Source organism: Ammospiza nelsoni, chromosome 1, assembly GCF_027579445.1.
Source record: "Ammospiza nelsoni isolate bAmmNel1 chromosome 1, bAmmNel1.pri, whole genome shotgun sequence".
Classification (NCBI taxonomy): domain Eukaryota; kingdom Metazoa; phylum Chordata; class Aves; order Passeriformes; family Passerellidae; genus Ammospiza; species Ammospiza nelsoni.
This window is the reverse complement of record NC_080633.1, coordinates 11,162,293-11,189,884: the sequence shown is the minus strand read 5'-3', so window position 1 is coordinate 11,189,884 and position 27,592 is coordinate 11,162,293. Positions and strand designations below refer to the sequence as shown.

At 38.5% G+C, this 27,592-nt stretch overlaps 1 protein-coding gene across 1 annotated transcript in view; it reads left to right on the top strand.

The window, feature by feature from the left end:
• Positions 1–27,288, top strand: part of LARP4B (La ribonucleoprotein 4B) — a 55,987-nt gene extending 28,699 nt beyond the window's left edge. Inside the window, exons 3-17 of the mRNA XM_059466469.1 lie at positions 2,212–2,359; positions 2,572–2,733; positions 4,740–4,821; positions 5,266–5,402; positions 6,748–6,851; positions 8,597–8,707; positions 9,207–9,260; positions 9,597–9,806; positions 12,762–12,868; positions 13,347–13,601; positions 15,005–15,050; positions 17,988–18,152; positions 22,037–22,158; positions 22,783–22,894; positions 23,436–27,288. Coding sequence (XP_059322452.1) covers positions 2,212–2,359; positions 2,572–2,733; positions 4,740–4,821; positions 5,266–5,402; positions 6,748–6,851; positions 8,597–8,707; positions 9,207–9,260; positions 9,597–9,806; positions 12,762–12,868; positions 13,347–13,601; positions 15,005–15,050; positions 17,988–18,152; positions 22,037–22,158; positions 22,783–22,894; positions 23,436–23,717 — 2,097 coding nt within the window. The 3' untranslated portion in view covers positions 23,718–27,288. The remainder of the gene's footprint in view (positions 1–2,211; positions 2,360–2,571; positions 2,734–4,739; positions 4,822–5,265; positions 5,403–6,747; positions 6,852–8,596; positions 8,708–9,206; positions 9,261–9,596; positions 9,807–12,761; positions 12,869–13,346; positions 13,602–15,004; positions 15,051–17,987; positions 18,153–22,036; positions 22,159–22,782; positions 22,895–23,435) is intronic.
• The last annotated feature ends 304 nt before the right edge of the window (positions 27,289–27,592 follow it).

Sequence of the window (27,592 nt, the reverse complement as noted above, 5' to 3'; positions counted from 1 at the left end):
GACAAATCAGCTGCTTTCTGACACGGTTCCTTCTGGTAATGGTGAATATCTAGTGGGCTTTTTATGGAATAATGCAGCTTCTAATGATACCATGAAGAATGACAGACTGTGTATAGTTAATGAAAACTTCCAGAATGAACCTGGAAATTTACCGAGTGCTTCATATGCAGTGGAAACATACCCATACCAGCTGCTAGCACCAGAATGTGCTGGTACGTGGGGATGGCACAGTAAAGATGAACTTGTAAGTATTCTGCAGAAGTGGTTTGCTCTTAAAGCTTAAAGCTGAAGCTAGAAGTTTGACTAAGCCAAGTCAGACTGTGGTTTCATTAGTTAAATAGATGTTGTTTTGTCCTGAACCTGATGAATCCCTTTCCTTTGAAAAGCTGAATGCTTTTCTGTACAGAATGCAGAAGTAAAAAATTTTGCTGAATATTGATTTTATTTTTTTTTTTGTTTACTTTGTGTGAAAATTCAGTCATTGGCAAAGTAACTTGATTGCAGGTTCTCAGTTTCAACTGAACTTAAGATAAACAGTGTGCAGAAAGGAAGCTTGCTACAAACCATTCTTAATGCTCTTTAGTTTTGTATAGGAAGAAGTGTGTTGTGGATTTCCTGAAGTTCTTGTTTGGTAGCAATTAGGAAATCTTTTCCTCACTCCTGAAGGTGAGTAGTGCTGTAGAGAGGAGTGGCTGCAGGAGAAGTAAGAGGAAAGAGCTAGGCTGGATCTTGGCTAGCTGGGCTAAGAAACAAACAAAGCTGTCTGGGCACAATCCTGAGCTGCTCTGTGGGCCCTGCTCAGGCAGGGAGGTTGGGCTGGATGACCTCCACTGGTCCCCTCCAGCCTTACCCGCTCTGCAGAGTCAACCTGGAGCAGCTGCTGCTCCTTTGCCTTCCCTGCTGAGCTTCCCTGAAGTTGTTCCCCTCGCTGGCTCTGTTGGAACAGCTGCTCTGACCTTGCCCAGCACTTGCAGTGTGGGCAGTGGATTGTGCTCAAGGCTGTTTGCTCTCTCCTGGGGGAACTTCTTATATTAAAAATGGAAACTGATGGATCTTGCTGTCATCTTTGAATCTTACTATGCAAATAGTTATGTCAAATACTTCCACTTCTTGTAAGTTTTCTCTGTCATTCAGGAGATATATTTAAGGAAAATTTTTAAAGTTATTTTCTGGATATATTCTCTATGCACTGTGATAATAAGTATTTGAATGTGTGTGTTTAAGAAGATTTAAAGCTTTGTGGGGTTTTGGAGTGCCTGCCTTGAAACACTGTAATGTTCCTAGCATCTGTAAATTTAGAAAGCAAATTTTTAATAAGCTTTTTTAGTGTGTCTTATCATGAGCAATATTCTTTCCCAGTGTAATTACATTAAAACACTCAACATATATTTTGTGTGGAATAATTCAATGCGTTTTGCTCAAACATAAGCAAAACAAGTCTCATGTTACTCTAAAGTATTGTAGTAGATGTTTGCACTGCAGAGAGCCATCTCTCTTAAGCACAAATGTGACCATTTATATGATGGTTGTATATAACCATATGTAATCATTAAATGTGTCCATTTCCAATCCAGGTTAAAAGAGATTATCTTGACATGATTTAATTGGATATGGTTGTTTATTCTTTTTGTCCTAATGCTCTGTTCCTCCTCTAAATGTACTAAGAGAGGTTGTCACGCACATCTTATTGCTTTCAATTTTCCATGTTTCATTAAAACTGTTACATGTTTATATAATTTCAGAGAAATCCCTGTACTTTTGTATTTTCTTGATATATTTTTAAGTATTATTTTGCAGATACAATAGATACAGATCTAACATCTGTTAGACTGATCTGCAGATAAAAGTGTAACATATGATTAGCAATATAATCAACATCAAGAAGACATGTATATTAGAGAACTGTCTGAAGTCTAGGTCAAGTACAGGCTGAGTTAGTCTGTCAAAGGCAAAGAATGAAATGTTTGTTGTCATTTGCTCTGCTTGGATAACCTTTTTTGGTGGTTTTAATCAGGGAAATGAATACTGTGCACCACAGTTCAGTTGTGTACCTGAAATGATTATGGGAACTCAGTTAATATATTCAGGTGTGAAAAAACATGAGTAAAATATTGAGTTGTTTGTCTGATACTGTTGTTTGAAACTGAATGTATCTGTGCACCAGATGCCTGCTGTGCATCCCTGAAATGCATAATCCATTTCTTTTTGCAGGAGTCAACCAAGGTTTCTGAGTTAAACCCCAATGCCAAGGTGTGGGGAAATCATATGTTACACTTGGAAGCAAGTGGTGCCACTGATGGTAGCGTGAGCAAAACGTGGGAAGAAATACCTGACCAGCCTCCAGATTCCTGTAAAGAAGGTATGAACAAGAGCTTCTGGCTGTTGCTCAAGCAGAAGTTAAAATTCGGTGCAGAACTGTCTCAATTCTAATTTTCTGGTAAAAAACGTAAAGCATGTATGTAAACACTTTTATTTCAGATGTAGTTTTAACTGTTGTTTAAATGCCATAGTTACTGGCATTAGTGTGATTGGAAGGAGCACTCCTGAGTGTGTTGGTGGTGTGTGCTGCAGGACTGGATGCCAATGGCGATGGTGACAAGCAGCATCAGAGCGCGGTGCTGACGGAGCTGCCGGAGCCGAGCGCGGCCGTGCCAGGCTCGGAGCAGGCGGACATGAACCCTTTGGCTCTCGATCATTCCGAGTATGAGTCTATGCACGAAACCACCCAGACAGGTGAGAGAAACCTGGGGTGTGCTTGGACCTAGCTTAAAAACAAACTGAACTTGTGTTTTGAGTTAAACAGTGAGCATCTGAAAAACAAAAAAAGTCCCACGAGCTATACCGGTTTTCTCGTTCAATGTATGCATTCTTTAAACAGACCCTAGGAATTCCTGTCTGTTATACAGTCAAACTTGGACATGTTTAGAGACCAGTCTCCTCCCGGTTTAAATCTTTAAAAGTTCTGCCCAGAATCAAACAAATGCATGTCTAGTTGGGTCAGGTCCTGAGGTGAGGTTGACATACGGTTTGTGTCTCAAGTAGTAATGTTAAAGTGAGGAAAGACCCGTTTTGTACTTGAAATAGAAGCAACATTTTAGTATTAACTTCTTCACATTCTTGATTAATCAATTTCCAGAATTTCTCTTCGGTGCAACTGTTAAGAAGCTGTAGTCTATACCAGATGGTATGTTTTAAGAAGTTTCTGGAAACTAGCATAGAGATTCACCATGCTTATATTTCATTGAATGGGACAGAAGGTCTGCAGGATGCATGTAGGATTACTACTTGAACTGAGATGAGGGATGGGAAGTAGAGGAAAATGTGCTGGATGTTTCTTGAGATTCACAACAGGTCTGTTCATTATGCTTAGCTGATTTAGTATTTAAAATTCCCAGTACAGCAGTCATAATAGCTGCAAATCAAGGCAACTGAAATCAGAAAATCAGACATCATTGTGGTATCATCTTTGCTTATATTTGAAAACTGAAAGTTCTCATTGACTCTTGTACTTAAGGGTAATATTTGGGAATATTAAATAGTAACTAGCTGGCAGATAGAAAATTGTATTAATGGTGCCTCACACTCTAGAAGGGAACGGCATCCTTCAGATTATTGCTGGAACTTGTCAGTGTGTCCTTTATGTGCCCAAAAGAGTTAACTTTTAACACGAGTTTGATGGTGTTGTAAAGAGCTGAGCAGCAGGTTGGGTCTGTTCCATTTGATGAATAGTGACACATGGTCCCAAGTCTGAAATTTGATCTTTCATTTTTTAGTCATTATTTTTAAAAATGCATATAAAAAGAAATACGGTTAGAACGTGATACATGTATTTCTCAAGTGTTGGTGTTCTCTTCATCAGAGTAGAACATGGGAGGACAGCATGGTGGGAGAAGATTAGAAGTTGCTTTAGGAAGAAGAAAGGCTAAGGAGAGCTGAATAAAAGGATGAAAGTTAGTGAAGGGAAGGGTATAGAGGATAGTAGGGAAAGGCTTCTAAAAAGCCAATTTCCATTTGCACACATACATATTAACATGAATAATGTCCTACTAAATGTTCTACAAATCTCTAAAAGCCACACAAAACTTCTGCTCTTGAAACATTTCTCCCACTGACTCAATGAGTACTCTCTACTGACATTGGTGTATTGTGTCTAAACTTAAGGAACATGAAGTTCATGTTTTCCATGTGATAATTTTTAAACTTACATATATAAAAAAGAAATTAATTTTGCCTTCTTAACCAAAAGATTGTAAATTGATTGCATATTTGTTGTTAGTAGATTGGATATCTGCTGATATTCCATAACTATATTTTTGAAAACCTTCTCTGAATTAAAGTGTTGGTAATTTAGAGTGAGACCAGAAGTATGGAATGCCTCCATTGCATTGTTCCTTGCATTGCGTTAGTCAGGGTTTCATCAGCTGGAAATTTCATCAGCTAGAAATTGACATTGTTTACTTTGAGATATGCTTGTAGCTGTTCTAAAAGTGCTTCAGATTTTTATGTCTTTGGAGAACAGAGGTTAACAAGTAAAGTCAGACATGGTTTCTCTTTTCTCTCTTAAATAAAAAGTTGCCATGCAATTTCAGGAGTTGGTAACTAATACGTAATGAACATCTATTGAATTTGAAAAATCATTACTAGCTAGGTAGTCAGTAATAGACATGATGGCTTGTTTAAAATAGATATTGTGTAATATAGCAGAGCTACTTTTTAATTTGAAGTATTTTAATTATTAGGTGGAAACGAACAGTTGCAGCCAGAAGGTCAGGAAGATTTACGAGAATTACTGAAAAAGACACTGGAATTCTGTTTATCTAGGTAGGTATTTACCTAAATGGACCAAACTGGAGGATGACTAACAGCTTGGGATGTATGTTAATACATTTCTTAGTTGTTACTTAAAACTGAGTGGAAAGGATGAGAATTTGGAAAAAGTAACACACAAATTTCAGAGTGTTGTGTTGATGTACCTCTTAAAGCTTACCTGAAAGCTCTGTGCCTAATGCATAAACTGGCAAATATATGGGTTTGAAATGAGAGTAGTTACAAGCAATTACAGATCAGGTGAATTTTTGTGATCTTTACTGGTCATAATTAAAACTGAGTAATTTAAGCTATTTAGCAAGCTTTAAGCCAGTGATTTTCATTAATTAGCAAAAATGCTGAAGGAATCTGTCTTCTACTATGTGATGAATTTTTGTCTTGCGTTTATTGGACAAAGTTAATCTATGACATTTCTCTTTTTTTTTTTCTTCCCAACAGAGAAAATCTTGCCAGTGACATGTACCTTATATCACAGATGGACAGTGATCAGTATGTGCCAATAATGACAGTAGCAAATCTTGATCATGTCAAGAAACTCAGTACTGATATGGATTTGATTGTTGAAGTGCTGAGATGTAAGTAAAAGTTCCTTAGTGCTAGAAAGCATTTTAGTTATTGGTGTAGAACTATTAATCTGAATTTTTCATCTCTCTTACTGTATTGCAGTAAAATGCCATTATTTTTCTGTACAGCATTAAGTAGCCCAAGCAGCTTAGATCATCAGTTATAGGACTGTAGTTTTATTAAAGCTACTCTGTATTCCAGCTATTGAATAATGATCTATGCACATAAGAATTTATGAGTTTAAATTGTGGGATGTGGTAGGATAACTCACATGATTGGGGGATCATGATGGATATCTTTAGATTGTTCTGTAAAGACAGGCAGGGAAAAAGGGATGGAGGAGTCTCACTCTCTTAAGGAGAACCTTGAATGGATAGAAATCAGCTGCATCAGTCATGGAAGCTCTGTGGAGTACCTGTGGGCCAAGACCCTGGGGGGTGTTTCCAAGGGAAATCTTACAGCTGGCATCTGCTGCTGACCTGAACCAGGACAATAAGGGCAACAGAGCAATATTTGTGTCACTCAAGTGAGCTTTGGGTCAGCCAAACCTGGTTCTTGCAGTCAGTTTCAGTGGCTTAAATATTTGTGGGAAGAGCAATAAAGCAGCTCCTGCCATCCATCAAGTTTCTGGAACAGGCAGAGGACTGTGTCCCCATACAGGTGTTAGATGTGCCAGCCAGCAATGAGGCTCTGCTGGATTCACTGCTCAGAAACTGAGAAAACCTGCTCTGTATGTCTCAGTCAGGGGGAGCCTTGGCTGCACCAGTCATAGAACTGTGGTGTTTGGGGTCGTGCTGAGCACACTGAGCATTTCTAAGGTTTTGTATTTTGCAAGAGCAAACTTCAGCTTGCTCAGAGCACAGCTGGGAAGAATTCTGTGGGAAGCTTCCATGGAAGATAAAGGGAGTAACTATACTAGTGCTGGGAGTTCTTTCCTGGAAGCACAAAAACATTTCATCCCCTGTAAAGGTAAGGGAAGTAGGTGGATCAAGAGACCCCCTTGGCTTAACTCTGTGCTTCTGAGTCTGCTCAAAACAAGAGAGAGGCATACCAGAGATGGAAAAGTGAATGAATGCCTGGTGAGAGCTACAAGGGTGTTGCCAGGGTGTGCAGAGATGCAGTTATAAATGGAAAATCTCAGCTCAGAGTGTACTTGGCCAGAGCTACAAGTTTTGTAAAAAACTAGAAAGGATTCTTCAGGCATGTAAATGATGAACAGAAACATTGTCTGCTTGTTTCTTAATTCGAAAATATTGGAGGCTCTGCATTGTATGTCTATGTTCACAGCATCTTTTGGAGTGCAAAGCTCCTAGCTTTTTTGACAGCTGAAATGCATTCTTGTCTTTTCTCTCTTAGCGTTGCCTTTAGTTCAAGTGGATGAAAAGGGGGAAAAAGTTCGGCCAAATCAGAATCGCTGTATTGTGATTTTACGTGAAGTACCTGAATCTACTCCCATTGAAGTAAGTGTTCCCTTGTTCAGTAAAGAACACTTTTCCCTTAGGACTTGGAAGTTAGATTTTTTCTAGATTTCAATGCACATCACATTTTTTTCTACTACACTGTTAGTTTCTAACAGCACTTCTTAAACTTACTGTTTTTGTTTGGATAAATATTTTTGGTAGATGCATGTTGCTTATAGCAAGGCTGTGGTAGAACCTGTAGTTCTGCAGAGGGCTGAGAGACTGATAGTGCTGTCTTTGGTGGAGATACATCTATTTCTTGGGCTTTGTCCTACTTATATGCACTTGGTGCTGAGATCCTTGGATAAATAGACAAAGATGAAAGAAGATAAGTCTTAGACTAGAAAATGCCACTGTTGCTCCTTGAAGCTTGCTCAAGTAAAGTAGTTAAAGCTTTGTAAACATTTCTATAATGTTGAGGTGAGAGGTGTCAATAAGTCACTAAGGATCTCCCCTGGCTTGTGGAATGACAGGAGAACTTCATTATTTGAAAGATACTTAATGCCACTCCAGTGAATCAGGGACTATGACTGATGGAAATATTAGGAAAAAAAATATGGTGTTGTAATTAAACCATCTTGAGTTTTCAAAAAGGAGAAGGTGCAGGTTCTTGATGATGGTATATATTTTAATTTCTCTTCTATTTAATTTTATAAGGAAGACTAAAGATTCTGAAAGAGTTGCTCCTCTTAATAACCATCATACAAAAATCAGAAGTACTGCAGTGTAGAAACTGGTAACAAAAAGCTAAGTGGCCTTAGTAAACAGGAACACGAAACAAAATGCTAAAAGGAATTGAAGGGAAGAAGTTGGAAATGTGCTATGTACACAGCTTTAAAATAATGGCTACTTCTAGCTTTCCAAATTAAATGTAGCCTTACAAAGACTGCCTAAGTTTTAGTATTGTAGATTTTTTTTTTCTGTCATGAGTTCATCAGGTTGGATATATTAGCACTGGATGTTCACTCTTAAATATTTGACAACAATGTTCTGAGGAGTCTTTATTTTCAGAAGTATTGGTCTCCAGTGAAATGCTTTATACATTTTGTTTAAATTTGTTGTGCTGGAAAAATCTGGACTTAACTAACCAGATTTAATAGCCTATGTTTTCTAGCACAGCAGAGTCAGGCTTTATTAAAGCAGCAAAGGCTGTAAGGCCTCCCAAGTTGTGTTGCCTTTTGATGCTGCTCACCTCAGATCTGTGACAAAACATACTTTAAAAAGTATGCAAATGAATTAAAACAAATAAAAAATCCAGGGTCTGTTTTTTCTGTAGAAACTAGCCAGTCATGTTTGAGGTAACATCAGCCCTGTTTCGAATACATCGATCTGTAAACATTTGAGTTAAAGCTTACTTGCAGGTTTCTGCTGAAAAGACAGGATTTTCCTGTCCCATGCCATATGCACAGGTTTTCATGTGGCTCCGTGGTTTTGGGGACAGGGGAGAAATAGACATCTTTGTGCACTTGATACCAAGTTTTAGTCTGGCCTAAATAGCTCCCAGCTAAACCTCTTGCAGTATGGCCTTAGACAGTGCTAGTTTTAATTCCTTCCAGGGGGAGACTGGAGAGAGCTGACACTGCTGCAGGTGTTCTGAACTACTCTGTTATGTTTTGTAAGCCCAGCAGTGCTTTCTGTCCTTCTTTCTCAGTGTGTCAGAGTTTTGCATTTTACATTGATGTCTTTTCTTCTCTCCATCCATCCCCCCTCACCTCACCACCTCCTTATCAAACCACTTTCCCCAGGAGGTTGAAGCACTTTTCAAAGGAGACAATTTGCCTAAGTTCATCAACTGTGAATTTGCCTATAATGACAATTGGTTCATCACATTTGAATCGGAAGCTGATGCACAGCAGGTAATGCTGTTTTTTGAAGCTTATTAGAATGCAAAAGTAAATAAGGATGACAGGAGGATGAATTGACAGGTTGGAAACTGTATTACAAATCTGTAACAACGTAAAGAAAAACATACCCCACGCTGTAAAAACAGTAATGCTTCCCCTTAGGTTGTGTCCAATTTTCAGTAACTATTAAACATAACACTTAAGAGGTTTTTTTATCTTATTCACATATCTTGACTTCCTGGCTAAAGCTATGATATTTTTTGTACTGTGTTGACTTTTTTGGGTGACACATTGAAATCCTATAATCATAACCATTAGAATCTTGTTTTAATGCTACTGAAGCACTTAATGATAAGTTAAATGTTGCTAAGTGCAGGTGATGTATGAGATTTTGCTATACTGTAACATTAGCAGACACTCCAAGAATTATTGTTAGGCCTAGCCTGTCAAAACTTAAGTTTCCTTTATTTAAATTACATTTGACAAATCTAACAATTTCTTGTTTATAAAGGCTTACAGATACCTTAGAGAAGAAGTGAAGACTTTCCAAGGAAAACCAATTAAGGTAAATAGAGGTTTATGATGTTAGGGGTGGGGTGTGTGTGTATGTCCTGGGTTTTGTGGTGCTCACTGTGATTTCTAATGTAAAGTTAAGTAGTCCAATCTCAGCAGCCATTTCATCTGGAGGTGGGTCTAGAAATGTAGCACATACGACTTCAGCTCTCCTCTTCCTCATTTGTGGCAGTGGTATATCCAGCCCAGCATCAGGCAGCAGGGGAGCATTCCTGCTGTCCCTGCAGCTCCTGATAAGTGTCCAGTAAAAGTTTGAGAGCTGCTAATTTGAACCATCCTGATATAATTTGAAAGACTGCTGTAATAAATAATCTAATCTCCTTTGCAGGCAAGGATAAAAGCAAAGGCAATAGCTATAAACACATTTTTGCCAAAGAATGGATATAGACCTCTGGATATGAACCTCTACACGCAGCAGCGCTACACAACATCCTTTTACATCCCTCCAGTATACAGTCCCCAGCAGCACTTCCCACTGTACAGCTTGATTGGCCCACAGACCTGGTCAGCCACACACAGCTACCTTGACCCTTCATTGGTAAGTCTCTTGATTCTGGAATAGTTGTGTTCTTTTCAAAGCTGATACTATTTTCTTATTGAAGTGTAGGAAACATAATTATCCTGAAGAGGGGAGTTTAAGATTCTGGTTCTTCTTGAAAAACAGTCCTTCAGAATCCTTGCCATGGTGTACAAGATGGATTAATAATTTGAAAATTGTGTCTGATCTCAGACTGGAGTGTGATTCTCTTCTTAAACCTTTTAGATTTTGAGGCAGTTCCTTAGTAAAGACTTGTCAAGATACCAAGTTCTTCTTACAGGAAATTAGATTGTAGGTTAACATGCTGAATTGCCCTGTTTGGCGTGTTCTTAAAGCAGAATATTTTCTGTGCAATGGTAACATCTCTTTTGGCAATGAAAAGTGAAATTGCTTTTGCTAATTACAAAAATCACTTTTAAATTGCTTTTTAAATTATTTTCTTAAAGGGCTGTTGGTAAGGCTTGAAGCTAGGATGGTAGCAATAAATCCTTAAATACTCTAATGAGATATCTACTGTATCCTGCAATGCTGCTTCTGTCTTCTGCTTTGTGACACTCATCAGAATTACCTTGGCCCCTTTTAGTTCGCCTTTGTTACCCTACAAACACGTGGAGTTTCCTGTAATGACTGGGAGGCTCAGGTTTCCTATCTGGAGCCTCTTTCTCCCCTCTGGAGATGCCTCCTTTACTTGTGGCTCAAAGAAATGAGGGGAACAATGCTCAAAATTAGAAGTTCTTTAGATGTTTTTTTTGGCAGAGGATTAAAGTGTCCTTGAATAAACTTGAGCAAACATCCTCTGAACTGAACCACAGCTAATTAAAAAGTTGGTGTGCTAAACACTTCACACACAGGGAAGGGAACCAGAGGCCTTGCAGGGGGAGGTGTTCTGGGGGGGATGAAGAATGTGGAGAAGACAAGGTAACACAGTGAGCACTGTTCCAGGAAAAAGCTGTCTTGTTAAGCAGCAATGAATTTGAATCTGCCTGTAGATAAACTAAGGCTGTTGCACAGTCTTGCTCTGGGATACTGAATGAGCTGGATGGGAATAACACAGAAGACAAAGATTAATAAACCACAGGTTCAAGCACATCATACTGTGTATCTACTTATGTTATCCTGTAACCTTCTGTATCCAAGAAAGTTAGTCCTATCTTTTGGGGAAGACTTGATGAGTTTGCTAGCATTAAAGATCTCCAACTTTTCTTAGTCAAAACAGGAAATCAACTGTCTGTGCTTTGCTTTTCACTGTTCTGCAGTGTATTGTCATTGGTTAGCTGCATTTTATGTACATGACTGTAACGTGATGTTTCTTGATTCTTTTGTAGGAAGAGCTATATTTGAATAGGAATCACTTGAGGAGAACAGGGACCCTGAGGAACCATGACACAGCAATAATTTTCATGAGACAGGGTTGCAATTTGCATGTAGAGACTTGTGTGAAAATACAGCAAAGTTTCTCTATTCTGCTTCAACATAAACTCTTTTCTCTCTCATCTCTAATTTGAGATTGAATACCCCAGTCATGTGGGCAATACCATTTTAGTTCTGAAACTTGAAGATGCCAACACATGTCCTCAGGATTCTAAAACTACCTCATTCTTCATCATGTGTTTAAATCATATTTGAGAAAAGATCTAGTTTTTCCTGTTTGGGAATTAAAAAAAAAAGAAACTGAAAAGCAAGTGTATTTGAACCAGTTGACTTCTGTGAATGCTTTTGGTATAATTGGAAAATGGGGAAAAATTTTTTTTCATCCAAAAGGATCACACATCATTATAAAGAAAGAAGAGTTGAATATTGCTAGGGTCCCTGATAAGTTCAGTGTCTTCTCATTTTTTCAGGTTCAGTGGTTGCTTACTAGCTTTGGTGGAATTTTTCAGGACTCATGTTGTAACTCTTAAACCAGAAACACTTCAAAGCATATTTTGATGAAACTTTGTTCCTCAAGGAGCTTTGTTACAGGCCTTCTTTAATGGCCTTTTTGTGAAGCCTGAGGGAGCATTTGCTGTCATGCATGCTAGGTTAGGCTAGCAGTAGTTTGATATGACAGCTTTGGTGTTAAATTTTGTTTTCTATTGATTAATGATTTAACTTGCACAAGAAACTGTTTTCAAGTTTAAATGTACCTTTATAGCAAATGGTCTTAATCATAGCTGTTTCTCAAAGCTTAATAGAATGTAGAAAGAGTCTTTTTGTTCTGCATTGTAGTTTTTTTCAGGGGAAAAATACAAGCAAGCATTTGATGGTGCTAACAGTAATGTTCCTTAAATTAAACTCCCACGTTTAAATAAAAAATATAAAAGTGTGCTAGTGAGGTTGGGGAAATGACTGTGAACATGCTTCAGGTTTTGAGGCATGTACAAGGCGTTAGTATGCACCCACCCCAGAAAATCTTGTTTCTTCAGACAAGAAGACGGTGTTTCACATGTAGAATAAGGTGGTAAGATCTGAAAAGCATCAGAATTCCACTTAACATCCACTTATTCTCTAGGTTTTATTTAGATGTCACATGGAAGTAGAATGAGGAACTAAAAGGAAGTTATTGGGGTTTTTTAAGGGAGGAATTCATGTACAATTGTAAGAGAAACAGTTACAGGCCATGTAGATTAGAGACTCTGACAAAGGAGTATCTTGGTACTCCAAAGCCATGTGTAGTATGGTGTGAAATAGGAGGAGAGCTGTTTAACTTACAACCAAGAATTTTGGCTTGATGTTTTTCAGTTCTCTTGAACTGTCATAAGTTGAATATGTGTAGTGGCTGACTTCTCAAAAAACAGAAGCTTGGAGTTTTTCCAGAAATTTTGTAAGTGAGCTACAAGGCACTAGACAGATGCTCTATTGCTGTTTGAGACAATCTTTTGAGTACTGTCCTGCACAGAATCACATAAAATATGGGGTTAAGAAAAGTAATACTCCGTTTGTTTATAATGATGAGCATGCAATACCTTTTTTTAGGTAACACCATTTCCAAATACTGGATTTATCAATGGGTTCACATCTCCAACCTTCAAGCCTGCTGCTTCTCCACTGACAACACTCAGACAGTATCCTCCCAGGAACAGGCAAGTTCATCTATCTTTTAACAATACTGTTGTATTATCTGGCACATGGGGTTTTCATCTGCTTATTTTAGTAACACCAGCTCACTTGAGAATACTTGTGAAACTGAACCTGGTGCCAGAGGTGAGGCCAAAGGGCAGATGGTGCTTCTGATGTTAATGGATGCAGTGTTTGGAAATGTAAATGGACAGTCTGAAAGCTGAGAAATTATCTGTTCTGTGATTTAGGGTATTCAGCTGAAATATTCTGGGTGATGACATGTCATCAACAGGATTATTCATACAGTAAAGCTCTAGTTGAAAGCAGACAGGGAAAAGGTTAATTTTGATAATTCACATGACCTGTTACAATGAATGTTGATCATTCTTATAACTAAGTGATAAAGGAGTGAAGATCTTGCTTCTGAATTCTGTGAACAGGCTTAGGCCTCAGAAGGTCTCTGCTAGTGCGCGTATGTTGAAATGACTTTTGAATTTATAGGAATCCTAGCAAGTCACATATACGCCATACAATACCCAGTGCAGAAAGGGGACCTGGGCTTCTAGACAGTCCTACAATATTCAACTTTTCTGCTGATCGTTTAATCAATGGCGTCAGGAGTCCACAGACGCGGCAGCCGGGCCAAAGCAGGACACGGGTGCAGAGTGCCACCACCAGCTACACCAAGAGGGAAGTGGGGACTGGGAGGATGGAACAGACCAGCCTTGACTCGTCCCCTGGATTAGGGAGGGGGAGGTGAGTGTGCTTCATGGTTGTCCTCTGAACAGCCAGGTGCTGCTGCTTCTGAACTGCTCTGTTTAGTGCAGATGTGGTATTGTTACTGCTCTCGATGCTGCTTTAAACTCAGACTCTCCTCAAACCTAAAATCTTGCAAAGTACTTCACAGAACAAAGGCAAAGCAGACTTGCATGCTTTCCTACCAGATGAAAATCATTATTGGCAACTGATGAACTGTTTAGATCTATAAGATCTTCTATCGTTTCTTCATCTGGTGCAAGAAAGTTTTCTTATATTATTTGTTTGACATTATTCAAGGAGTTCTGCCCAATTCCATTGTTCAGCATTGCATATTGTACACCTGAATGTGTGTTAGCAGTGCTCATTCTTCACTTTTTCAGTTGAAGGATCAGAATTTTGACCAAACTGGGCATACACAACAGCAAAGATGATGGATTGGTATGGAGGGAGGAAAAACTGCTACAGGCAACTAAGGAAACTATTGTTATGTTTTAAAAGCAACCTAATAAAACCCAGAACCAACTACCTGGGGAGCTGAAAACTGGCATATTTATAAATACAGTTCTAATAAGTGCTTCATAAAAGTATTCTGCAGCTTTGATAATGGCTGTATTTATGATTCCAAGTAAATCACATTTTGAGTGACTTACTGAATTGGAAGATAAGTGTTTTGCAGATGATCCTATTTCAGACTTGTATCATTGCAAAATTAAATGGGTATTTTGTGCAAGGGTTGTAATACTTTTCTAAATCTAATTTACCAAATTGTGTTATAACTAATGGATGAAAGCATGATTAAGAACTCGGGAAACAAGATTGCTCTAACTATAGACTAAAAATGTGCAGGAACAGTCAGTACTTAAAATGATATTATTTTGATGTTTCAGTATTGAATACCTTTAGAATAATGAAAGTCAAATTAACTTAGAAAATATATTGAAACTGAATTAGAATGCACTGCAAATTTTACTGTACTGCTTGGAGGGGCTTTACCTGAAGCAGGGCTGGGGGCGAAGTGCTAAAAATGTTTTGAAGGAGCCTTACCTGGATTGGAAACAGTTAGCTGTATTTCAGAAGTTACATTGGTATGCAAAAATTTTTGACCCCCTTATTTATATACTGTAACATTTTGTCTAATCCTTATATGTATCTCTACTGAGATGTTTTTAACACAGCAATTAATTGTAACCAGTTTATTCTTACCTTGATTCGCATAAGATGTATCCCTTTATTTTAAGGAGAGCTTGCTAGGAATTTTTCCCTAAAACATTTCTTAATAATGTAAGCTGTGCAGAATGAAGATGGATGAAATAGCAATTTGAATTAATTTTTCCTGTTTTCATTAACTGCTTTCCAACCATTTATAGGTAAGGTTCTCATATCTGCATTCTTTCCCTTAGGAAAAACTCATATGGCTACCGAAAGAAAAGGGAGGACAAGTTTACAGTGAGTGTTCATGATCTTATTTGTCTCTAATAAAAGCAGGGTAACAAGGCAAGAGTGTGGATATTTCATGGGCTAGCAGGGGACATAAGTTACTGCAGAAGCAGTTGTATATTACAGTTGATTAAAGACAACAGCTCATTAGTCACATGCGTTTACTGCATTTGGGTATCAGAGCTGATTTTCCATTAATGCAGAAGTCAGGAAAAAGTTAAAATTACTTTTAGAGTAGCAAAAAATTTCCATCTCAGTTTTTGTCAACATGCCAGTGTTCACATTCAGGAATGGCTAAACAGCTGAAGTTGAAAACACTTGATAGTTCATTATCAATCAGTGACAGTGAAAAACATTATATAGATCCTTGTGGCATAATGTGTAGCAAAAATATTTGTTATGAAGTGATCAGTTCATTTTCTTTAATGCCTCTTCAGGTGCCACCAGGTAAGGGTATGCTAATACTATTAAAATACTGGGGTTTTGGGAAACTTAAATTCAAGGTTAATACTAAAGTAGACTTGATACATGAAAAGGCTGCACTAAGTGTAGAAGAGAAAAAAACATGTTTTTATAGGATTTAAGGTTTGGTGTGATAAAACCAGTCGTTTCTTTGCAATTTATTTTTGCCACATGTGGCATATTCATGAAGTTGAACCAGGTTATTTCCTTATTCATGTACAGTTGTAAAGTAACACTACTGCATCAGCCATAACACTTCCCTAAAGGTCTGGAATCACTGCATGTGTGTGTTTGTGGCTCCTGCTGTTGATTGGCCTGAGTGAACTAGGACAAAGGAGCAGGAAAGTTTAGCAAGTGATTCCTCCCTTTTGAGTGCTTTTAGTTCTCATCAAACTTCCCAGAGGCAGTGAGACCAGAGTGCCTGTAGGATTCCCAGTACTTCTTCCTTTTGCCCTTTCAAAGCTGCTTGAATTTTTAGAGTGAAGTTTTCCTATTAACTTTTTTCTATATTTAAAAGAACAAGGAAGTGGTACAGGTTAGGTGTGAGTGACTGAAGTGAAAGGATTACCAACTGGTAGATGTGAGTTCTTTGGAGACCCACAGTTCCCTTCTGTCAGCACCAGGCTCTAATTGTAGTCTGTGCAGCCAGGTTCCTTCCAGTCTGTTCTGGGCCAAGAAACTTTATTCTGTAGTGTCCAGTGCTGCACCATGAGCAGAGGTGAGAGCTGCTGCACACCCAGGACTGTAAGGAAGTGTACTTGGAACCAAGAAATGAAAATTTTGCCTTTAGACTGTGGAAATAATTGAATCCAGTATCCTATTTCTTGTGTAATGCTGTAGCAATTAGATAGTGTGCACAGGACACCACTAAAACCAGTATATTTGAATGGAGTAATGAATTCTTTAGAAGATTTTTCTTTATAAAGGAAAAAGTATAGAGTTGTATGCACATTTGCATGAAAAAGAGCATGAAACTTTTTGATCAGATTTTTTATGAGGCTGTAGACATAAGCCAAGTACTGAATCTACAGGAGGTTAGCTTGAGAAATTTTATGCAGTTAGCTTAAAACTTGTTGAAGTCCTCCCTTATCCTGCTAATTTTAGATGTTAATGCCACTCTTAATATTTTGAGGGTTTTAGGATTCAACTTTGTAACTTAAAATGTAACATAAAAGCATTTGCTATTACAGAACTTCAGTCCCCTTTAAGAAGAGTGTGTGATTTGAAGAATGACTTCTAAAAATTTGAATTGTTCCTCTTGCAGTTTGAGCTGTATTAGTGTAGTCTCTCTCCCTGACCTTTGACAGGTCATCTGACTTCAGTTTTGGACATTTGCAGTCTCCATTGCTGTAGCATTCTTCCAAGGAATAATGCTGGGTCAGGAGCAGTGATTGGAGTTGCAATTGTTCTTGCTTCTGTATTTTTTCTTTCCCTACTTCCCTCTTGACACACAGTTCTTTGGACATTACATATAGTTTGTGAAAAGACCTCAAATGTAGTCTTATATCTGTTGTTCTTTTTGTTCAGAAGCCTTGTTCTCACATTCACACCATCTTGACTATATACTTGTGTTTTCCTTTTCAAAATAGGAACTGTTTTAAAGTTTGGTTTGCATTTGATATTTTGCAGCAAAGATCATCTTAGCACAGGCCACAGCACAGTCAAGAAACAGTTCTTTGAAGAAAAACTTCTTTGTTTACATGATGTAGGTGAAGTTAATTTGTAACTTCAGTTACAGCATATTACAAAGGAGTTTTATTTTTACTGTGTAAATATAAAATAACTTGCAAATCCTTACCAGCATTTCTCACAAGTGATCTTAAACCATGGTACTTTTAACTCCTGAACTGCTCTCTATAGTGCAAAAAAGTTGCATTTAACACACAGGTGGCTATTTTGCTTGAGACATTGGTTTTCTTCTTAGAATTAGTTATAAGTGTCTGTTTCAGAAATAGTTTTGACTCTTACAATTCTATTTTTACACAGTGACAATACAGATTAATACTAATTAGATGTAAATTGTTATTGTCTGTACTACATACAAGGCATGCTGTCTTACCCTTCCTTCATATATCTGAAAATAAGATTCTTGTTGACTACTGTCTTTTTATTTAGGATGTTAGTAACTGTACATAAATGGGCATTATATTTTCACCATATCATGGTACATAAACCAGTCTGTTTTCCTTTCTGTGTCACTGTGTCTGTCCTCAATGAAGAGTCAGTGAGAAAACTTCTTATTTTGTCAGTGTCCCTAAAGCTGATGCATATACCATGATATTTAAATAATAATTAAATATTTTAAGGGCAACAGTGGAAAATGAAAGCATCCATTCCTCGGTACTCTATGGGTTTTTTGAGGGATGAGATGGGGGGACCTTCTCCAGGGGTTTGCTGATACAAATCAAGTGAAAATACAGTTTAGAGCTGCATATCTTTTCTGTCATCTAGTGCAGTAACCCCAACCTGGTATTTCTATTCCAGAGAGGCCAAACACAGTCTCCACCACCCCCAAAACCTCCATCTCCCAGCTTTGAATTGGGTCTGTCTAGCTTTCCTCCATTACCTGGGGCTGCTGGCAATTTAAAGACTGAAGACCTGTTTGAAAACAGACTGTCCAGTGTGGTAATAGGAACGTCAAAAGAAAGAGTGAGTAGTGGATGTTCATTTTGGTTGGGAAAACATACCTCTTGCATACCTCTTGTTTTCTGATTTGGTGATCTATGCATGGAAAAACTTGTGGGTTTACATGGGTTGTAAGAAATGTTCTTTAAAAAGAGCTGTCAATTGATGTGCTGCTGCCTTCTTCAGTTATATCTTAGAATTTGTTGGGTATTCTCTTTGAAATGGTGTGGGATATGGGTACCAGCTTAATAAGTAGATGTTAATAGCAGAGATTAGAAAATATGCTCTTTGCTGTACATAACTGCCTCAGGCTTTTTGATAGACTCAGGTGAAAAATATGATAGATTTTCCCTCCTGCTTGAAAGTAAGACTTCTGAGTTTTATATAAAACACTTTAAAGTGACAAACTTCTAAGCACCAAAATAAAGAAGCTGCCTACATAATCTCAGTACACTAGGCATCATAGCTGGAACAAGAACTGCTACCAAAACCAGCTGGATCCCAGTGTTGTCTTGTCAAATTGCTCAGAAAGACAAAAAAACACCAGAATAACTTGGCAACCACTGCTGTATAGATGTAGTAGAGATGCAGTTGAAAATTAATGTTCAGTAGTTTTTCATAGATTTCATTCTTAGAACTGTCTCTACCATGCCATCTGTGAGTGACAGTATGTTCTTCTCCAGGAAAACTCAAATAACCCTCTGCAGTGTGGAATTCTCTGGGCTATGAAAGTCTGTATTGGCTTTTTTTGATAGCTGAAATGTAACTTGTGTTTTTCTAGCTGTACCACAGCTGAAGAAGTGAAGCCCTGGATTAGCAGTGCAAAGTGACGTGGTGAAGTGGTGAACAACCACAGTCTCTGGTGTCTTCTCCTGCAATAAGCTGGGTTTAGAATGTTTTCTTTGGTGCCCATGTGTCAGGGGTTGGTGAAGAAAGGGGGAGGCAGCAGGACAGTCTGCACCCAAGGCAGTGACTGTACAGAGAGCCCATCTACTCTGTCTCCTGCAAGTGGTAGGAGGGGCTGCTGTGTTCCAGGATTGCATTTAGTAGGAATGTGCAGTTCAGAGCCATGGTAAAAACAGTGTTTAACTTACTGTCAGCCAGTACTACAGATGGTAGGCTTTTCTTGGCTAAGATCTATTAGTTATGAAGTGTTTTACCTCTGTTACTTATGAAGTGGTTTTTGACTATTGTACTTTAGATTTTAAATAGAATTCCAGGACAAGTTTTTATTGCTGCAGCTGAAAACCCTTTGTTCCCCCATTACAGATCTAGTACTTGCTTTGTGCTTATGGTAAAGAACTTAGACTTCTCTCCTGTAGAGGCAGTCTTCATATCAGTTTGGCACTTAGGCTTTATGATACTTGCAGTGAACTATCACATTAAAAAGCATCCTTCAATTTACCAGTTTCATTTTCCAGCATACAGGAGTTATTCTGTACCATTGTGTGGGAAAAAAGGGATTATGCTGCCTTTCCTTGTTGGCATTTAAGTAAAGATTAAGATAACAGCAGCTGGCTCCAAAGAGCAATTGTGTTCTGCTACAGAGCTATTTGAGCTAACATCAGTCTTGCCAATGTATACAGACTGCTTTTCACCTTGATCTCAGTGTTTTTTCATGTCACTTGATGTGGTGTTACAAAGCACTGAAGGAGAGTTACACAGTGCTTCCCTTGTTTCTTATAGAAGGGTGAGTCCAGTGTATGGGAGCTGAGGGGGACTGGAGGTCTGTCCTTTCCAGCAGTTGTTATGCAAGCCTTGTATCTTTATGCTCTTTGCCTAGTGATGCTCTTCTAGAAGTAGCTCTGGGGAATGGCAGGTAATAATCATTCCACATTTTGTAACTAGGAAGTGCAGCATTGTCAGATCAAGGCTGAGTGTTTTGGCAAGGAAAAGCTCTTGCACGTCTGCTTGACTTGAAGCTGTTCACACTTAACCATGTACCTGCAAGTTCTGATGCACTTGGGTCAGAATGCTCAGCAGCTTGCAGTTTCAAGCTTTTGCACACACTATTACAGTGAATAAACCTATAAAAGCTGCTCTGTTGTTTCTAAACATTCACCTTTTGCAGTCTTACATTGAATCAAACTAGGCTTAGATCTACTGCAGTAATCTATGCTGCCTGATTTTAAAACAGTGCCATCAAATCCCATTTTCTTTTATAACAGCAACCATAGGAGTCTTAGGGTTATGCCCTTTTGAGTGGTGACTTGACTGAGGGAAAAGGAGAGGGTTATTTTATTCCTTCTGAGCTTGTGTTCTCCCATTGCTTCCCCTTCTGCATGCGAGAATCTCTTTGAGGTTTGGAATTTTTGAGACAGGTCAGAAGCAATACAAAGAGCATAGCACCCTTTAAAACAAACAAAATTATTATAAATGTGAGATATATGTTTTTCAGAATACAAAGTAGTCTTTTCTTATTTTGTGACCATTTAAATTAATGTATGCATCTTGAACCTATTTGACATTTATCTGGAAGTACAGTATCACTTGGCACTGGCAGAATCTTTTGAGGGCTATGGAAAAAGCCTTTGCTTGGTAGCAAATCATTATATTGGGATGATACAGAATTAGAGCTTTGAAGAATACAGTTCTTAGTGCTCAGCACTAGGAGACTTTTGTCTTCATAGGCTGCCTGTGGTTATGTCTACAGGTGCAAAGCCTGCTTTGTCACCAGCAGGTGCAGAATTTACAGGTGGAAAGAAGTCCAGTCAGTAGTGGCGTTCCCCAGGGCTTGGTGTTGGGACCAGTCTGATTTAATAACCTCATCAGTCATTTGGACAGGGGGATTGAGGGCACCCTCAGTAAGTTCACAGACAGCACTAAGTTGGGCAGGAGTGCTGATGTGCTGGAGGCAGGAGGGGAAGGGTCTGCAAGAGGTCTGGACAGGCTGGATTGATGTGCTGAGGCTAATTGTGTGAGGTTCAACAAGGCCAAGTTCTGGGTCCTGCATTGGGGTCACAAGAACCCCAGGCAGTGCTACAGGCTGGGGACAGAGTGGCTGGAAAATGGCCCTGGAGAAAGGACCTGGGGGTGCTGGTTGACAGCAGCTGAACATGAGCCAGGTGTGCCCAGGAAGGCCAGTGACATCCTGGCTTGGGTCAGCAATAGTGTGGCCAGCAGGACCAGGGCACTGATTGTCCCCCTGTCCTGGGCACTGGTGAGGCTGCACCTGGAATCCTGTGTTCAGTTTTGGGCCCCCCCAATACAAGAAGGACATTGAGGTGCTGGAGTGTGTCCAGAGAAGAGCAGCAAAGCTGGTGAAGGGTCTGGAGCACAAGTTATGAGGAACAGCTGAGGGAACTGGGATTATGTAACCTGAAGGAAAGGAGCTCAGGAGAGACCTTATCACTCCTTACAACTGCCTGCACAGAGGCTGTAGCCAGGTGGGGGTTGGTCTCTTCTCCCAGGCAACCAGTGACAGGACAAGAGGAAATGGCCTCAAGCTGTGCCAGGGGAGATGTAGGTTGAAAGTCAGGAAATTTTTTTTTTTACTGTAAGGCAAGTTAAGTGTTGGAAAATGCTGCCCAGAGAAGTGATGGAGTCACCACCCTAGGAAGTGTTCAAGAAATGACCAGATGTGGCACTTAGTGCTGTGGTCTAGTTGACAAGGTGATGATTGATTAATGATTCAAAGTGATTTTGTCATTCAGATATGTCCCAAATGGACTTAAGCTTCTAACTTCTTTGGAAATAGCCCCAGTGTGTTATCTGTGTTTCTAAATAAATGTAAAGGAAAAAATAACAGGTTCGTTACAATATCTGTGTTGTATCCTTCTGTACCTTCCTATAGTCAATTTACCAGTATAAATCAAACTGGGAAGTGTTCCCTGGTTGTGCTAATTTTCAGGCAGACCATATTAATTGGATATTTTGATTGTCTTTCTGTGCCTTTTTTCCTCCTTCAGAACATTAATGTGGATGCAAGTACAAACACTATTCCATCAGGAATTCCTCGAGAGCCGTTACCAGTTTCTTCTACATTGCCCAGGACCTTTGAAAGGTCTCCTTCACCTCCCCAGCCTACTGAGTAAGCACTTAATTACATGGGTATAATTAGTCTGCTCTGCATCACATTTGCATTTTCTTTCATCAGGCAGAACAATGTAAATAGCTATTAAAATTTTAATCAATGAAAGAAGTAATATTTTGTTGTACTTGTAGTAAAGGCAATAAAGCTTAATTTCTGAACAATATCATAATAGTGATTCAATCATAATAGTAATTTAGCAGAAGAAAATTTAGTGTTGTGGTTTAGTTTCTGTGAGTGGAAGTTTAATGAATACCTTGCTGTCTTGTATTTAGATACCTTTGAAACACAGAGAGTAAACCCATGGCCCTGTGGGCAGTACTGATGTCCATACCATAAAAAAAGTTTTTGGTAACACTTTATTTGGAACTTGCAAATCAAATAGCTGAGTAACTAAATGCTATTAGAACATGACAAATTAGAGGTAGGGTCACATTGCACAGGAATATATTTTTTCTATTTTTGATGGCATTTTTAATGTAATTCTAGTCATCATGTGCTAGGCAAATTATAGCTGTAACTACTTGCAGTCATACTCAAACTTTTTAGAGCTATTATTAAACTATTCATCTATCCTGAAGTTTTCATTTTTCATGAGCCTTGCTTCCTGCTGGATGATTACAGGGACTCCAAAGTTGTGGATAAACAGCAGAGAGAGACACAGAGTACAGAAAGACTTTCTTCTTCCACTCTGAGTACTGCATGTAAATCGGTACAAGTCAATGGGGCTGCCATAGTAAGTGACCTTATTATTCACTTTTTCTTAATGATCCAGTTTGCATTTAACAGAATATTTATTGCTACCCAGTGTTGCCTAATCATGTGAGCCCAGCATCCTAGAATTAGTCCAGCAGCTTTAAATTTGCTTGTTTGGCTTCATGATTACTTGCATGATAGAATGATGCAATTAGCAGTGCAAAAGAGACCCCCTTATCTGAATCTTTTTCTTGGTAGTATCTTTGAGGTAGAAGTATTAAAACATAGGTTGATATTGAAACCAAAGTATTCATTGTGTTTCAGCTGGTTTAGAGTTTGAAGGGGAAGTATTTTGCCCTGTGCCAGTACCCCATTTTTCTGGCATGCTGTTTTACATTTTACCTTTTCTTCAGCTTTATTGTCTATGCAATTTTTGTAAACTACATACTCAAACCCTCGTCTACATATTTAAGTGCATCAGTCTTTTGGGACAGGACTTCACCCTTTTTTGTTCATAAAAGATTTTTTTTCCCCTTAGGATGCTTTGTTTAACTCTGTCCTGTTTGTTTCTGATTTCCCAGGAACTGCGAAAACCTAGTTATGCGGAAATCTGCCAGAGAACAACTAAGGATCCTCCTACATTGCAACCCCAGAAAGAACAGAAGCCAAACACTGTAGCATGTGGGAAAGAAGAAAAAAAGCCCACAGAAACAATAGAGAAAAACAGAGAACCTCCTCCTGCAAAGTCACATCCTGGACAACCCAAAGACCAGAGAAGACAGTCAGGACGCAGATCGTCCCCTCCAGCCGTTGGCAAACGCTTAAATAAAGAACAGAGTACCCCTCCAAAATCTCCTCAGTGAAAATAACACCTGGGAGGGATTTGAGAAGAGGTCTGTTTCCCACAAATTAAACCCATGTTCCCACTAAGATACCTGAGAATGAGTTGCTGGTTAGGAGCTTGCAGTGATACAAGGCATGTAACAATGCCTGCAAGATCTTTTTTTGTGAAATACTTTTTCCCCCTCTTGAACAAGCATTCTATTTTTCTGGGTATTTCTGGATAGTTGTTCTAAACCTTACATTTAGATTGGTGCTTAATTGGAGGTGAAGCTTAGTGTGATTTTCTTTTTTTCTTTTTCCAAGGTGTAAAATATTTGTCTTAAAAAAAAAAATCAACTTTTTATTAAGCCTCTCTGTGGCTGTGTGAGTGCAAGCTCTGTATAGTGAGTTTTTTCTAAACTGTTAAGCAGAAACATGCTGCTGCAATATTTTTAATAAACTGGTCTGCAAGTACATATCTAAATTAGTGTCCAAAAGACTGGTAACGGCAGCTAGTGTGTAGAGTGCAAGAAAGTAGATATATTTTACAAATTAGTATGTGACCTTGAAGATTTTTTTTATTGGGCTGCTGTACTAAGTGTCAGCAAACAAACTTGCACTTTTAGGTTAAATGAGTAGCTGTTTCTAGCATTTTTAAAAACTTAATCTTTTTTTGATGTTTTGCACACATAAAATGAATTCTACAGGGCACCATATAGCAGTCTTTCTGAAATATTTCCTTTTTTGACTTACTGCAAGCAAGTAACCATCTTCTCACTCCAGAATAAAACTGATGTTATAATTTGCAAATACAAAGCACATTGTGAATAGAAAGAATCAAGTCTGTGAGCTTCTATGGTGGTGAAGCCTGTTAGTGGATGTTATCAGGAGAAAGCAGAGTAGCCTTCTTGTGATAACCTTAGCTTCCCTGTGCTTGTAAGGGAGTTAACTGAGTCAGCGCTGTATATTCTGGTTACCCCTGTGCTCTGTGTAGACTTTTTTTTAAAACTCTGCCCCAAGTGCTCTTTGAAAGAGTTCATATCTTAGTCAGCCTTGTGTTGACATCTTCCTGTAACTACGAGCATTGGCATACAGATTTCAATTTTTCAAGCCGTGAGATAATGGTGTTTGTTTTGTGTGGTGGAGGAAGAGATCCCTGATATTTACCTCTGGGATGAGGTTTCTCACACTTATTTACTTTAGAAGTGATGCGCTTTCTGAAGGACAAGGATGCACTAAATTAGCAAGTTTCTAATAAAGTTGAATATAAATTATTTTTGTTTTAAAATGCCTAAAGCTTTTCTTTAAGTGTTTAAACTGCAGGAAGTTCAGACAAAACTCATTCCTGCTGACTATGACAGTACAGTTTATTCCACAAAAATGTTTATTTAAACAACTGATTTTTTTAAAGAATTATTTCCATCCAATATTTAAAGACTTGAATTTTATTTAAACTTGAAAATGACTTTGCCTTAACTTTTGTACAAGACAGTTTAGAGTTAATGAGGTCTGACCCCGTGGAGGGTTAGCATGAATGGCATACAGAATTACTCAGTTACAGTATGTATCTATTGTCACTGGTCTTACTGGGTAAACATACTGTAGTACAGGAACTAGCCGCAGTTTTTGTAATATACCTTAAAGATCTTAAACAGTTGATCTTTTTCAGATTGTTGAAAAACCTGTAAATGCAAATAGTCAATACTGTATTAAATATGTGCACTTGGAAGTGTGTGCTTTGCTTGTACAGTTGTAAATAATCAGAACATATAAAAAGGTACCCTAAAGAAAAAAATCTGATAAAAATTATTGATATTATAAATGTTGCTGTTGAGCTGGATGTAGATAAACTAAATGTTGTGGTTTGAATATTACTTTAATTTGTTGTTTTTTCTTTTTCTTATTTTATTCTGGTGTGTTGAACTGACTCTGCCTCTTCACTGCAAAAGGGAAATGGAACAAAAGTCTTATTTGAAAGCCCTCAAATATTTTCCTAAAGTCCCTTTAAAACCAAACAATTTAACCAATTCAAAAGTGTTCTGCAATGTAAATAATGAATTTCAGCAGTCAAACTGTAATTTTTAAGTCATTAATAAAAAATCAAGTCTAATTGGGGAAAAACTTGACTGCTGCAAAAATATACACTGAAGCGTACTTGTCTGCTTTCAAGAGTATCAATGCATGGTTCATAGAACTGTAAAGTAACTATAGAAGTTGACTCCTGATAAATTTCCTATTACAAGCATCAATTGGTAACTAGTTGGCATTGTAAATCCAGCCTGTTGTATGCTGCAGAATTGGTCAAAATAGGGCACGTGGAGTCTGTTGATTTTTCCCGTTTCAAAAGCGCACTTTGTGAATGCTGAGGGAGGAGATAGGACCCTGACACCATCACCAAAACTGCTCAGCTCCTTCTGTCATTGGATTTTTAGCCCCTTCTCCTTTCCCCAGCGGCAGTGAAAGCAGTGGCTAGATTTGTGTATGGTTTAGGCCAGCTGTGTGACTCATTCTGTTTGTCTGCTGCATTGAAAGGCTTTACCAGCTGCAGACAGTGGCGAGTGGTCCCTTCCAGCGGCTGCGAGCGGCTCGTGCTGGTGCTCAGCCGGTGCCCCAGGTGATCTGTTGAGACCACTGGGATGTGTTGTGCTGTTCTAATGTATTCTGCTGCCATTTGTGATAGGTCAATACACTGTAATTACTGCTTACCCAGCAACAGTCTGTTGCATCTAAAGTTAAAACCTTCCTCTGATGCGGTTTTATAGCTTTTTAAAAAAAAAAAAAAAGTGACACGCCAAATCGCTGTGTAATATACAATACAACTTCTCCTTACTGTATTTTGCTTTGAGATTTATTTCCCCCCACCCCCACTCAGTGACAAAATGGAGTTTTCGGAGTAGAGTTGTGAAGTTGCATGCAGACTGTTGCTATGATACAGAGAGGGATTAAAACATAGCTTTTAAAATTAAAAATCTCCCAAAAGCAGTAGCTGAGCTCAAGGTTCAGGGATCCAGTAATTAAAATTGGCATTTTACCCTGTTAGAGCTGCGTGGTGATGCTTTTCATTTTGCAAACAAGTCAAAATGGGATCTGAGGTTTTTCCAGGAATTTTTAAAAAAAGGTTGCTTTCAAAACTGAATGTCATTTCAGATCAGTCCGACCCCGTGACACTGTCACTTAGAAACCTGTGAGCAGTGGCAGATTTTTTATGTTGCTGCCTTGTCCTTCAAAGCCTTGAGCCCTTGGCTTGGCAAGGCCCTTGGAGCAGGGGCAGTGTATCAGGAGCAACAGCTGACTGTAATGGTGCACGCCTATCTCTCTATCTCCTTCAGCTCCAGGTAGGGGTTTGTGCTTCGGAACCTATTACACTAATAGCAGCAGACAATCCAAGATTTCTGAGGACACCTAACAGCTGCCAATTCACGAAATAGAAGTGTAATATGGGAGCCTTTTTGAGGGTTTTTGTTTTTGTTCTTCTTCCATTAAGACTGGAATCAAGCTTACATGTAAACTATCAGTAATTTAAGTTTCCTTTTGTGTCATAAAAATGTAAAACTGTCTAATTTGAAAAAAAATATGTAGGTTATGAAAAATAAAGATTTAGGCACTGTTGAATTCCTGATTTTTTTAATTAAACATTTCTTCAGCAGTATTTTTTATTACCTTTTGTCTTTTGCTCCCATTTTTGGAAATTGTATATTTCTAATTTTGGGAAAAAAAAAACTTTGCTTTCCTGTTCAGCACAGCTCCTGTAACCATCACCTAAGGCTCTGTATCAGCAGCAAGAACCTCTGTGAGTTATCTGAAGGCTGCAGTGTCTTTCTCTGTTAGGTAACTATGACTGGTTAACTTTTTTAATGCAAACACAAAAGCTGATGTGTTGTTTACTGAAGGTTTTATTCATTGGTTTCATCAATTT